This window comes from Tachypleus tridentatus, chromosome 7 (genome assembly GCF_004210375.1).
Source record: "Tachypleus tridentatus isolate NWPU-2018 chromosome 7, ASM421037v1, whole genome shotgun sequence".
Classification (NCBI taxonomy): Eukaryota; Metazoa; Arthropoda; class Merostomata; order Xiphosura; family Limulidae; genus Tachypleus; species Tachypleus tridentatus.
The window spans coordinates 14,771,059-14,785,359 of record NC_134831.1 but is presented as its reverse complement, the minus strand read 5'-3'; the positions used below and the strand labels follow the sequence as shown (position 1 = coordinate 14,785,359).

The 14,301-nt window shown below is 34.1% G+C and overlaps 1 protein-coding gene across 2 annotated transcripts in view; it reads left to right on the top strand.

The window, feature by feature from the left end:
* LOC143255177 (uncharacterized) overlaps window positions 1-14,301 on the top strand; it is an 83,679-nt gene that overhangs the window by 24,975 nt on the left and 44,403 nt on the right. For both annotated transcript variants that reach the window (XM_076510430.1, XM_076510429.1), the window contains exons 7-11: window positions 825-916; window positions 3,547-3,765; window positions 5,979-6,093; window positions 8,352-8,640; window positions 13,797-14,002. In XM_076510430.1, the coding sequence (XP_076366545.1) occupies window positions 825-916; window positions 3,547-3,765; window positions 5,979-6,093; window positions 8,352-8,640; window positions 13,797-14,002 (921 nt within the window). The remainder of the gene's footprint in view (window positions 1-824; window positions 917-3,546; window positions 3,766-5,978; window positions 6,094-8,351; window positions 8,641-13,796; window positions 14,003-14,301) is intronic.

The window sequence follows — 14,301 nt, the reverse complement described above, 5'->3', positions numbered from 1 at the left end:
TAAATTTAAATTATTCCATCATGGTATATTTTGGAAAATAGCTTTTGTAAGAATAGTTACTTGTGTGTTTGGACATTATAAGATGTCATACAATCAGCATCAGGCCCTGCATGGCCAGGTGATTAAGGCACACAACTCGTAATCTGAGGGTCGCGGGTTCGAATCCCCGTCACACCAAACATGCTCGCCCTCTCAGCAGTGGGGGAGTTATAATGTAATGGTTAATCCCACTATTCATTGGTAAGAGAGTAGCCCAAGAGTTGGCGGTGGGTGGTAATAACTAGCCGCCTCCCCCTAGTCTTACACTGCTAAATTAGGGACGGCTAGCGCAGATAGCGCTCGAGTAGCTTTGCTCGAAATTTAAACCAAACCAATCAGCCCCTTAGAAACAGTTACACTGGCTTTCACCTATTCCACAAAGTTATTGAATTTCATTTTCTAAACTACATAGTGAAATTTTAAACGTAAGTTATTCTTAGTTTTGTCTTTAATGCAGTGGTATAGCGGTATGTCTGCAGACTCATTCTGCTGGAAACCGGGTTTCGATAGCCGTGACGGTCAGAGCACAGAGATCCCAGTTGTGTAGCTTTGTGATTAATTCCAAATAATCAATCAATCAATTGTTGGATTATAATACTTAAATATTTTACCCGTGATGTTAACAGAACAATAAATATAATATTGAATAAATAACATATTATATAAAGTTATCTTGTCAGCGTTATATTCTAATCTGGGTTTCTAGTGTGAAATGACATCGGATTTTTTCGGAAGTTTAAAATTAGCTCCTTTAATTACCACATAATTATTTTTTCTTTTACCAGCGTTGTTTGGGAGTCACCACGCCATATCTAAAGACCTCGAGTCGAGAAACAAAAACATTAGTTCAAGAGTTTATTCTATTGACATGAATAAGGTAAGCTAATAAGCTCTGTTTGGTAAACTTCATTTTTGTTTGTTAAAAAGCTGGAAAATTTATAAGTGTTGGTTTATTTTTTTCTGATAAATGATCTAAGCTAATATTATGGTATTACTGTACATTCCGAGTAACTCAGGCTCAATAAATAAATGAAAATATTTATTGGAGAGAAAATAAAAATGCGAGTATTATAGGTTTGTTCTTCCCTTTTTTGTAGGGAAAGGAACTGCACCAGAGTGCAGTCGCGCGTTAGTAGCCTATACTATGATTGGTTGTAATCCAATCAATCTAAAAATGCCACTCTAGCGCAATGCTCAAAGAAAGTACAGAAAAACAACTATTTCCAGCAGTGTTGTGATTTATGCATTGATGATGTCAGAAGGTCTGTGTTTAGGAATCAAAGTTTTGACTGATGAAGGGTGGTCAAGATGACAGATTCAGGTGATATTTTATATTTTTAGTAGGAGATGCATGGACATTCTGAACTGAGTTTGTAAAACTAGAACCGATCAAGGTAGAAAACCCAAACTCTTTGGAAGTGATAAATAACCTTATAGGATTATCAAAGTAAAGAACTTATCAATAACCTATCTGTAAGTACAAGTGTGAATTGTTCCTTAAAAATAATAACATATGTTAAACATAAGTAATTGAATGTGCAGTTACTCAGAAGCTACTGTTCAAAAGGGATAACCTAGCCAAAAGGTCGCGGCTGAAACTTGAACCAGACTTCAAACAATGAGAGGAGCATAGCTGAATGAGTGTATTCTTTATAGGTTAATCCAAATTGTTTAGCACTGGTTAGTGATATTTTATTTGGCCTAAAGTACAATATCTGTATGCAGTGAACCATGCTCGCATAATGACGCGAGTTTTCGCTATTTCGCTATTTCTCAGTAAACGGTGTTGGAGGTGTATACAAATTTGATGGCACCTTGAATACCGATAGGTACAATCTATTCTTAGGCAACATAGCATCGCTTCAGAAACAAGACATTTTGTGAAATCCCAAGGATTATGAACCAGTCAACAAATTCGTACTCTGTTCTGTTATTAAACAACGATTATGATGGTTTTAATTTGAATTTGTGTTTTGATTTTGCAACGCAGCGAAAATTCTCTATAATCCTGGATTCTGAACTGATACTATTCAAATTTCTGGAAATATTCAGATGTAAAAATGAAAAATAATTAACTTGGGAAAAAGATTTAAAAATAATATCGAAATAAAACTTCAGAAATACACCACAATATCACGTTGACATTTTGTCATAAACTCTGACAGCATAAGATTTAAGTTGTCAACTTATGAATAATTTCACCTTAACGATAAAGGCAATAGAAAAAAATATATATACTTCAATCAGATGGAAAACAACAACTTTGATGTCGAAATTACATAAAACATTTTTGAAATTGTTTCACTTTTTTTGCAAAACTACATTCGTTTTTGATTGTCGTAATTCTTTCTCTTGAGTGGTATTTCTAAGTATTCGAATTTCGAAAAACATGTTTAACAGTTGTTTTTTTTCCGAAACAAGCTTATGGTAATCGGCTTGTTGCAGAGGTTCATGCTTTTAAATTGCGAACAATAAAAAAATAGTTTAACCTTTCGTGACAACATTCTGTTCTTACAGAAATGTGTTAGATGTATTTTGTGAAAATAAATTCTACACGCAGGACATTTCAGACCGCTGCATGCGATAATACAATGTGTTTACCTGAAGGTCTTTTCATGTTTTTCCTTTTAACTAGCCACTAATGGATTCCATTTTAGTGTAGTAAACAAATAATTTATTAACCTTTGATTAATAACTTGTAATAATTTTTGCATTAATTATTTTTTATATTAATGTTAAAATGTTTTGATTCCCAGCCTTACAATAATTAGCTAAAAAGTTAATAATTAAGTTATTTTTTCATATAGCAAAAATATAAACGATTTTAACAAAAAAGAGAGGTATGTATAAATCTATGTATGTTTGATTTACTGACAATATTTGTAAGATAACTTGTTAAATTTATCAGGGAAGTCTGAAAAGATTTTATCTGTTGAAGAAATAACTTTATAAATAAAGTAAATAGAACAATAATAGAATAGTATTTTCAGCAATCGTTTTAATCTGCACTTTAAATCTTTAATGAAACATGAAAATTTTGTTTTTGTTGACCAACAGTTATATTGCATTCTTATTTACTATTGTTGACTCACAGTTGCAGCATATTTTTTCTTAACTCACAGTTGTGGTATATTTCTGTTTTTTTTTTAACTCACAGTTGTGGTATATTTCTGTTTGTTTTTTCTTGACTCACAGTTATAACATATTTATGTTTGTTTTTGTTGACTACAGTACAGTACCTTTCTGCTTGTCTTTGTTGTCTAACGGTTACAGTATATTCCTTTATATTGTTGTTGACCAACACTTACATTGTATTCCTGTATGTTCTTGTTACCCACATTACAGTAAATTCCTGTTTCTTTTTGTTGACCATAGTTATAGCACATTTCAATTTATTTTTGTAGAGTTACATTTAGAGCACATTTCTGATTGTTTTTGGTGACCAACATTTCAGTGCATTCTGTGTATTTTTAAAACAGATGCAACGACTGTTAACCTGTTTTTCAGTTAACCGCAGGAATCGATTATATTATACTAGCATCAGGTGAAAATAGATTCCATCATAAGACTAAGGTTCCTGCCACGCTCCGCATAAGGCGAATCAAGTCGTCTCCTTTGGCTGTTACAATCCATGGAAGAAAGGTTGTAAGCGCCCAGAAAGACAATACGTTTGAAGCCAACGTAGAAATATGTAACAGCATTGACTTACTAGAATCAAAGATTGAGGTACGTGAATGAAGCAAAATATGTTTTGATTTTCAAACAGTTGTCTGAAAAATCATAAATCTCGCCTTGAAACATTAACCGGAAATTCACAACTGGTTGAGCTCCAAGTAGGTTTTTCCATATTAGTCAAGTAAAGAAAGTACTTAGCTGAGTTCAAACGTAAACTAATTCTACGTCACGTCTAATATCAGTTGGATAATCACTGTTTCATTTACTTACTCATTATCAGGTGTTTTTGTTCTAATGTTATGTATCGCAGGTGAACTAAGTACTGTAATTCTAGTAATAATTTTACCTTTTGGATTATTATGATGTAAGCATTTTCTATGTTAGTTTGTTATGATGGTAATATAGGTTAAAGGGTTATTACTTACGTGCAATGGGATTGTGTTTGGAGCATATAGTTTTTCTCCTTTTGCAAGCCTGATTGGCTTTCGTCGGACCGTCACGTGACTCTGCTCTACGAATAAACTTCCACGCCTAATTTTTTTTCTTATTAGGATAGGGTAAAGTTAAATTTTCTTCACCTTTCGTCTAGATATTTGTAAGTCCATGCAGTCTTAACATTTATAATTCATTGCAGATATTAAATGCAGATGAGGCAACTTTGTATCCAAATCTTTTATAAATGCTGAACAATTGGATTTGAATTTTTTTTAAAACTAAATTACATCTTCGGTTCCCCTCGGTGGACTCAGCGGAGAGCCCAATGTAGCTTTGCTATAAAAACACACACACATCATTCTCTAGATATTTAGTAATCTCTTGTTGTTGGTCAAGATGGTTTTGGCCGTAGGGCGCCTTTGTTAACTGAAAATTAACACGGAACACTGACATTTGAAAATCTCCTTCGACAATGCTACACATTACTAACTATTACACTGTGTTATGCTTTTACTTTATATGAATATTTAGAAATGCATATGTATTATATAGCTTACAGTATGACAACGGGTTAAAAAAAAACACTAAAGTTTCACACGTGTTTATCTTATTTTTGTCGTGTATGCGTATAAATACAAGGGTTGCCAGACATATGTTAACAATTTAGTATAATAAGTAGAAATGATTTCTACCAGAGGCTGGATATTGTCTAGTGATTAAAGATGTCCGATTGAGGGGCGGAAGGTCCAAGGTTTGAGCCACGTTATGCTGTTGGAAATACTCTGCATTTTCATCTGTCAGTCAGTACAACTGTGACAGTCAATCCTGTTATTTGTTATTAAAAGTAGCCACGTAGGCGGCGAGCGTTGTTGTTTAGCGACTCTCAGTCCGGTCAGTAATTTTAAATTAGGGGTACTATGTCTGAATTTTTTCTCCCAGTGGTACAGCGGTACGTCTGCGGACATACAATACTACAAATCTGTTTTCAATACCTGTAGAGGGCAGTGCACAGACAGCCCATTGCGTAGCGTTTTGCTTAAATTGAAAGAAACAAAAACAAAATAGTCTGAGTGTTTGGGGTCGCTGATTCTCACTCTTAGATCATATGTCTCATAACTTGCTGTTTAGGTTGAAAATTACAATTCTAGTTCTTGCCCACGGTTTCTTACGCTTTTATTGAATTCAACAACATTAATTCGACTTTTATGTCGAAGTAGTTACACCCACCTTAGTTCTTTTAAAATATTAAGAGATATGATGTCTTTTGTCATCACCTCCTACTAACAACAACAACAACAAAAAATGAGTTAAAATGTACCTGGAACTTTTATCCTAAACGACACCTCATATAACAAACTGGCTGAACGCCCAATGTTTGGGTTTAGGCATAGCCGCCCATTATTTTGAAGATTGTTTATTCGTTTTTAGAACAAGGTTATGTCATGCTAACGTGTGGAATCGAACCCCGGATTTGATTGTTGTAAGTCCATAGATTTACTGCTGTCCCATCTATAGACCATTAATTTAGCTATTGATCAGAAGGAGAAAATTCAGTTGGAAGCACCAGGTACTTTGAACCGAATAACGAGACTGATTTTCACTTCTATAACGCGTCTCAAGTGAAGAGCGTCTCCACCATCCTCAGAATCGAATCTTGGCTCCCCCGTGCATTGGAGCCTCACACGCTAACTTCTAGACCACTCTTAACCTTTATTTAGTTTATATATATACTCACCTAGCATTCTTTACTGTACTGAAGTGTTTATTAGGTCTAAGTGACCGTAATTGACTTAAAAAGGCTCTGAGTTCTCATGTTTTACAATTTTCAGTATTCATGGTCAATAAATAGTTCTGAGATTCGATTAGCTGGCTTCACAGGGAAGTCTGTCACTCTATCCAAAGGAGTTCTTCGTGGTGGATATGTGTACAACATTACTGTCACTGGTAAGAATTGTATTCCATAGAATAGTAAATGAAAATTAATATTAATTATAGCAAGTAAGGAGTAGAAACCTAACTCTTGTGAGAATGTAACATACAGTTCACAACTGTTTCATTATATACATACACACAGAGAGATAGTTAACTAGATAGAAAGTTACTTACCAATTGAACACTTTGTGATGTTTGTTTTGTTTCCGAATTTCGCGGAAAGCTACTCGAGGGGTACCTGCGCTAGCCGTCCCTAATTTAGCAGTGTAAGACTAGAGGGAAAGCAGCTAGCTATCACCACCCACTGCCAACTCTTGGGCTAATCTTTTACCAACTAATAGGGGGATTGATCGTCACATAATAACGCCTCCAAGGGTGAAAGGGCAAGCATATTTGGTGCGATGGGGATTCAAACCCACGACCTACAGATTACGTGTCGCGCGCCCTAACCACCTGGCCATGCCAGGCCGAACATTATGATTTTTGATTTTGATTTATGTCAAACTTGTATATCAATAATCTCTGCTAATCTATAATGGTTAATCAAATCATATGACACACGTATCTAAGGAAACTCCTTGGAAAAAAATTGCAGTGTTAAGGCACTGTATTATCACCATATTATAACGTTGTTAAAATTGAAAACTTGTTTAAAAAACAAGAGACGAAAGTCGCTTAACAACCTTATCTTATCACTAACATGAATTCTATCAGAAACATATCATCAATGAAGCACACATAAAACCGAGTCAACACTGAACTTACCATATTTGAAAAACGGCTGAGTTAACTTAAAACGGCATGGTAACAATATGTAATTTTAAAACAGCTATTTTGTAAAAAAAAACATTAACACTATAATTGTAATCCTTAAAACATTACTAAGAAGTTTATTTGAAATAATAAAATGTATTATAAGTCACTTTTAATAGAAGAATAGAAACCTGTTTTGTTTTAAATTAGAAGTTCATGCAATGCAATATAAACATTTTATTAAAATATGCTGACCTCTAGAAAAAGAAATCGGGTTTCGTACCTGCGGTGGGTAAAACATAAATAGCCTAAGATGTTGTTTTTTGCTTAATAACAATCATCCAAATTCTTATCAACTAGAGTAACACTTCAAAATCAGAGATGGCCAGAGTAGACACCCCACCCCTCTGAAAAGCTTTGCGTAAAATAATAATAAAACATATGTGGTAGTTATTCATTTTTCTATATTCCTAATCTTCTTTGTAAGGCCAGGCATAGCCAATTGGTCAGAACATTGGACTCATAATCTAAGAGTCGAGGGATAGAATCCACGTCATACCAGACGTGCTCGCTCTTTAAGTTGTGGGGCATTATAATGTGACGGTAGATTCGTTGGTAAAAGATTATCCCAAGAGTTGGCGGCAGGTGGTTATGACTAGCTGCCTTCCCTCTAGTCTTATACTGCTAAATTAGGGACGATTAGCGCAGATAGCCCTCGTGTAGCTTTGCGCGAAATTCAAACCAAAACTCACTACCATTTGTTTAGTCTTCCACTGCTAAATTAGAGACGACTAGCGCAGATAGCCCTTGAGTAGCTTTGTGCGAAATTTAAAACAAAAAAAAAAAACTTTTCATAGTGTTAGAACGAATAGAATTTCGTTTTTCTCGTTTAAAATCTAAAGTTTATGTATTTTTATATTATGTTCATTTTTTTCATTTCAAATCAGAGCGAGATATCTACTTAATACAAAATTAAAACCGAACTTTTTAATGTGTAATACTTATCAGGTGTGCTTCACTTACATTTTTTTATTTTATTTGTATAAAGTAAAAATAATGTGTTTTTGAAATATCTCCTTATAAAAAAAAAACAATGAACAGGTTAAAACAGTTTTCACACAAAGTTACTTCTTTCGTGTCCCCTGCTAGTATGGTGGTAAGTCTGCGGATTTACAACGCTAAAATAAGGGGTTCGATTCACCTCCGTGGGCTCAGCAAATAGCCCGATGTGGCTTTACTATAAAAAAAGTACACAATGTCTTTCGAGCATTGGGGAACATGCTCAACCCAAACCACATTTAAAGAACAACCTAAAATACCATAATCACATTTTCTCGATTTTAATACGAAATGAATCTGAATAGATTCCAAATTTTTATATATTTTATTATTATTTTTTTTTTTAATAATAATTTATAAAGTAGTAATAAGTCAGAATTATCTGTTACAGTTGTTGTGTTAGAGTACTGGGAGTCTTAAATTTAAATATTAATTATTGATTTATGTTGTTTTTATAGTTGTTGTGAATGGATCAGATGGATTTGTAAAAAGAGAAGTGTATCACACGTTTCGTGTAGCAATGGAACCTCTCCAAGGAAGAATAAACTCATGCAATCTGTCAGTAGGGAATATGCAGAGATTCTCACTAGATGGCTCTTATTCCTTTGACCCCAGTAATACTCCTGATGACATGCAATATGAATGGTCGTGTTTTCAACAAAATTACACTATTGAGTGCCCTCTTGCGGGAAATCTGACAAGTAAACCTGTCCTGTTAGTGGAACCAGGTTCCCTTCTACCTGACACGTAAGTGGAGCATTTCAGAATGTTGTCGTTATTGTGATAGCTTCACCACTTATGATTCTTTGTTTATTTTTGAATTTCGCGAAAAGCTACTCGAGGGCTATCTGCGCTAGCCGTCCCTAATTTACCAGCGTAAGACTAGAGGGAAGGCAGCTAGTCATCACCACCCACCGCCAACTCTTTGGCTACTCTTTTTCTAACGAATAGTGGGATTGACCATCCATTATAACGCCCCCACGGCTGAAATGGCGAGCATGTTTGGTGCGACCGGGATTCGAACCCACGACCCTCGGATTACGAGTCGAACGCCTTAACCCACCTGGCCATGCCGGGCCCCACCACTTTTGAAGGAACACTAAACGTTATTGGATAAATTGTGTTGTTACTCTCATGAAACTTTAATAAGTCTCATGAGGTCAGTCTCAATATTTATTTTAGGAAGGAACTTTGGGGGTGAAATAGTATTAGATTCTAAATAAATTATATGTGTGTGAAGAGCCTCATTTTTATCTATTTATTCGGGATTGACGACTTCTCCAACTGCTATGAATTCTTTACTCTATGTGTTATAAATATATATAAATGCAAAACCTCTGTTGTTATTCTCAAGATGGCTGGTATGGGTATTAGCACATTAATTAAAATTATGTACAGAACAACTGATCGTTTCTGGCCACATGTCTTTGAGACGAGAATGTAAACGGGTAGGGGATTGAAGGGGGCGTTGCTGTTAGATGTTAGGTTATTAATTAGTATAGGTATAAAGTAAAAACAACAAGGAAAACAAGATCCGCTATTACAAAAAACTAGATAAACTAAAATGCCAACAACAAAATAAACGCCAAAATGGCGAACCATCAATAAACCTCATAATTAACAGATTTAACATACAATGAAAAGATACATCTACTCAACAAAGGACTCAACTTCGAAATAACACCTAAAAATATCCTATCTGTCGAAATGAAAACCTGTCTGGAAGACTTAGCTGAAAGACTAATGATCCATTCTACACAACCCGAAAACACCAACAAAACAACGGCAAACAACTACTAGAAAGGAAACAACTTCGATAACAGTTATATCTACAACCAACAACCTATCTTTCCAGGTAGAACTGAAAATATGTATTTTCCCGAAACACCTCAAAACAGTACCTTAGACAACTTTTTCAAAGAATTTTTATGCAAAGCCATCAACATAATTTGACAGAAAAGAAAACTAAAATAAACAACCTCACATGAAAAGATATTAATTATGTAAACAACCTAAAAAAGACAACATCAAAATTGTAAAAGCAGATAAAGGCAATGCTATAGTTATAATGAACACAAATGAATACATTCGAAAAAGAAACAACATCATCTCAGATACAAACAAATGTAAATTAATACATAAAAATCCAATAGAAACAATTGAACAAAATACTACTACAAATGAAAAAAAAAATCTCAAAAACCTTTATTTTTACCTACGCAGGACCGACTCTCGTACACCACAACCATTCCCAAACCTCACAAACCCGATTATCCACTACGACCTATAAAGTCGACTTGTAAATCATTTAACCTTGGTAAATATATCGCGTGGACATTTTCTAAATATCTAACATTAGTTGGCTTCTTTTTCAAAGACTCTTTTAACTTTAAATTTATTCATAATCAACTGAATCATAAAGCCTTAGTGGCCAGTTTTGATGTAAACTTCCTCTTTACAGAAGTTCCAACAACTTAAGCCTGTAAGTAGTTTTAGAACTTTATATCCATGACCACAACACATTGATACACATCCCCAGCAACCAATCAGCAACCCTAATTATAGAATTCACTACCACCAAAACTAACTGTATGTCCAATAACCAAAACTACCAACAGGTAAAGAGTCTAAGCATGGGCAATCCGCGTCACCAGTTCTAACCAACATTTTTATGACACAGATTGAATCTCAAGCGATGAATTCAGCCTTACACCCACAACTACACTGGTACTGGTATGTTGATGATATAATTGCTGGATTCACATCTACAGTACACACACTTAGATTTTTCTACCACGTTAACTCGATTCAACCCAACATTAAGTTCACCTGTGAACAGGAAAAACTCACCAAATAGCATTTCTTAACCTCAAGATTACAAGAACCAATACACAATTCAAAACAAAAATTAACAGAAAAATTACCCATACTGGACTATACATTCCATGGGACTCAGGACATGAAACAAAACAAACACTCAACATATTAAGAAACCAAATAAACACAGCCACAAAACTATGTTCACCCGATAAAATTAACGATGAAATAAACAAAATAAAACAACACTTCATCAACATCAACAAATTTCCACTAAAAACCGTTGAAAAAAATATACGCACACACCTAGACCAACAATAAATCCCAAGATACAACAAACTACAAAACCTTACACTGCCGCATACCAAATATTCTTGACATTAGCGGAAAAATAACCAGCATTTGGAAAAAAAACAACAACTTATAACAAAACACACCGTTCCAGTAAACATCAAATTTATTCAAAAACCAGGTAGAAAACTTAAGTTCGTACAATGTAAAAACTACACTGACAAACACAACACCAACATAATTTATAAAATACAATCCAACAACTGTCATGACTTCTATATTGGAGAAACAAGCAGAAAAATGGAAACTAGTAATATAGAACACACTAAAAAAAAAACAACTTCACACGTGTTTGAACACTGCAAATCAAATAAACACAACATAACCATAGAAAACATCCAGATTCTAACTACGGAAACAAATATAAAGAAACGCAAAATCAAAGAAAGCCCTACTTATACAGCAACTAAAACCAAAATAAAGGAACACTTGTATACCTCAATTAATTAATAAATTAACATGTAACTGCAACGCCCCTTATAATTCCGTACTCGTTTATACTCTCGTCCCTAAGACATGTGTCCGGCAACGTTCAGTTGCAAACTCTCTCTTTATTAATCTGAAGATGACCTTGGAAGGTCGGAACATTGTTCTGTACTTTATTTTAATTAAAGTGTTAATACCATACCAGCCATCTTGAGAATACATTTTTACTTCAAGTGAGTTTCTCGTCATCACACAACCTCTGTTTGTAACGCTTCCTTTGTCAGTAACTCTCGAAACTTTGCTGGTAACATTAGAATTGGTTCATTGGTTTTCTCGAACGGTTTGCTCAAGTTCAAATAACAGTCAGTTTATAACTTTTTAAATGATTGATCATAATATGTAGAACATGATATTGCAATGTTAGAAAAATCATAATAACATGATAGTTTAGAAAAGGGATTTTCAGTATTTCTTAAGATGTGGTCACAAACACTGATTTTCACAGTGGTTATAGCACTCGCTGCCATATGGAGTTGTCGTGTTCAAAGACTCATCCAGTTGGGATCTTATGTCGTGTTCAAAGACATCCAGTTGTGATCTTGTGTCGTGTCCAAAGGCTCATCCAATTGGAATCTTGTGTCGTGTCCAAAGACTCATCCAGTTAGAATCTTATGTCGTGTCCAAAGACTCATCAAGTTGGGATCTTATGTCGTGTCCAAAGACTCATCCAATTGGAATTTTGTGTCGTGTCCAAAGACTCATCCAGTTGGGATCTTATGTTGTGTCCAAAGACTCATCCAGTTGGGATCTATGTCATGTTCAAAGACTCATCCAGTTGGGATCTTATGTCGTGTTCAAAGGCTCATCCAGTTAGAATCTTGTGTTGTGTCCAAAGACTCATCCAGTTGGGATCTTATGTCGTGTTCAAAGACTCATCCAGTTGGGATCTTATGTCGTGTCCAAAGACTCATCCAGTTGAAATCTTATGTCGTGTCTAAAGACTCACCCAGTTGGGATCTTATGTCGTGTTCAAAGACTCATCCAGTTAGGATCTTATGTCATGTTCAAAGACTCATCCAGTTGGGATCTTATGTTTAGTCATCATACTTGTTATCATTCATTTTTACAACAAACTCTTTGGATATTCAGAGAAATACAAATACAGTTAAAGATTAAATCAGGTATAATATAACATTTCGTAATAAACAAAGGAAACTATATTTGCCAGAAACAAGTTAATTACATTGTCAACGCAATGGATGTAGATACTGTACATTATTACTGATGTTTTAGTCGCAAAGTAAGTGTATCAGCATTTTTCAAAGAAAATTTATATCTTCGTGTATTTACTATTCACCATAAACTGTATTTCCTTTGCCATCACATGATCCGACCATGTAGGAATTTTTCTTCAAGAACCAGTTATTTCACATAGCTATAAGAATCTATTGAGAAGAAGTAATGTAAAAAAATTATAAGTCGAAATTCTAATTCAGAAATACTTATAGGTTTGTTTGTAACTAAGACAAAGATATACAATGGGTTATCTGTGCTCTGCCCACCACAAGAATCAAAACCCGGTTTCCAGCGTTCTATATCTCTCGAAGGCGATATTTATAGAAGATGATTATATATACATAATAATATTGTTTTTGTGAAATAATAGAAGAAATAAAATTCTTTATACATATGCTACTATTATAATTCATGTTTTTATAAAACAAGTTCATAAAACATTTATTTAAATTTAACTTTCAGAAGAAACATTGCTCAGTATTTACCAGTTTGTATTATATAAACAGAATGGCTTAGTTTCAAGCCACAGCCATGGTAATGTATCCGTAACAGCTATTACGGCTTATGTCTCTTGTAAGCCATTATTATTGTTATAAGAATGATACGTGTAATAACCTACTTCTTTTTTAACTCTCATGAAACTTATTGTTTTCAATACAAACATTTAAAAACGTTTTAAACGAATAATATGGGTACTCTAAAGAAACTTGCTTGATATGTTGGAAAATGTGTGAGATTTTTGTATGTTTTCAAGTATATTATTAATAACATTAACTGTTTTATGGTTGGTATTTTCAAGTATTTTGTTTTTTCAACAACTTTCTGAATGTTCATTTGTTGAACCAGTTTCAAGTGTTTTGTTTTTCCAATAAATTTCTAATTGTTTAGTTGTTGAATTAACTTCAGGTGTGTTTTTTTAAAATAACTTTCTGAATGAAACCGAAGGATAATAATTTTGTTTTTAAAACATCCTAAACTTAACTCACTTTGACTAAATATTTCTGATCTTTTAGATATATTTTCAATCTGAAAGTGACCAAAGACGATCGAGAAAGTACAACCAGTACAATAGTTAAGGTTGTATCTGGCCGGCTGCCAACTGTTGTCATTGAGACTGGTAGCAATATTCGCGTCAGTTCAACGTCGGACATTCAAATAATAGGAAGAGTCACGAGCGATGTTGATGTTGTAATTCAGTGGTCCAACGTAGAAGGTCAAGGTAATATAAGACTTTTATAAATAGTGACTAGTCTCGTCAAAATATAAAGAAAACGAAGTCTTTGTAGGAGTTTTTTTAACGTTTTATAATATTGTACTTTACATCTAAACGTTAACGTTTCCCCTTTGCTAGAATTGTACTCTATCTATGTCGATTAAGCCGTTAAAGCTCTCTAATATATAATTTACTATATAACAGTCAGTGCAGTATAGGAATGTCATTACGTTTTCTATAACAGCAATTATGAAATATCTGCTTGCAGGCGCTTAGACGAAAGATATGTTCTGCAGTTCTTTAAA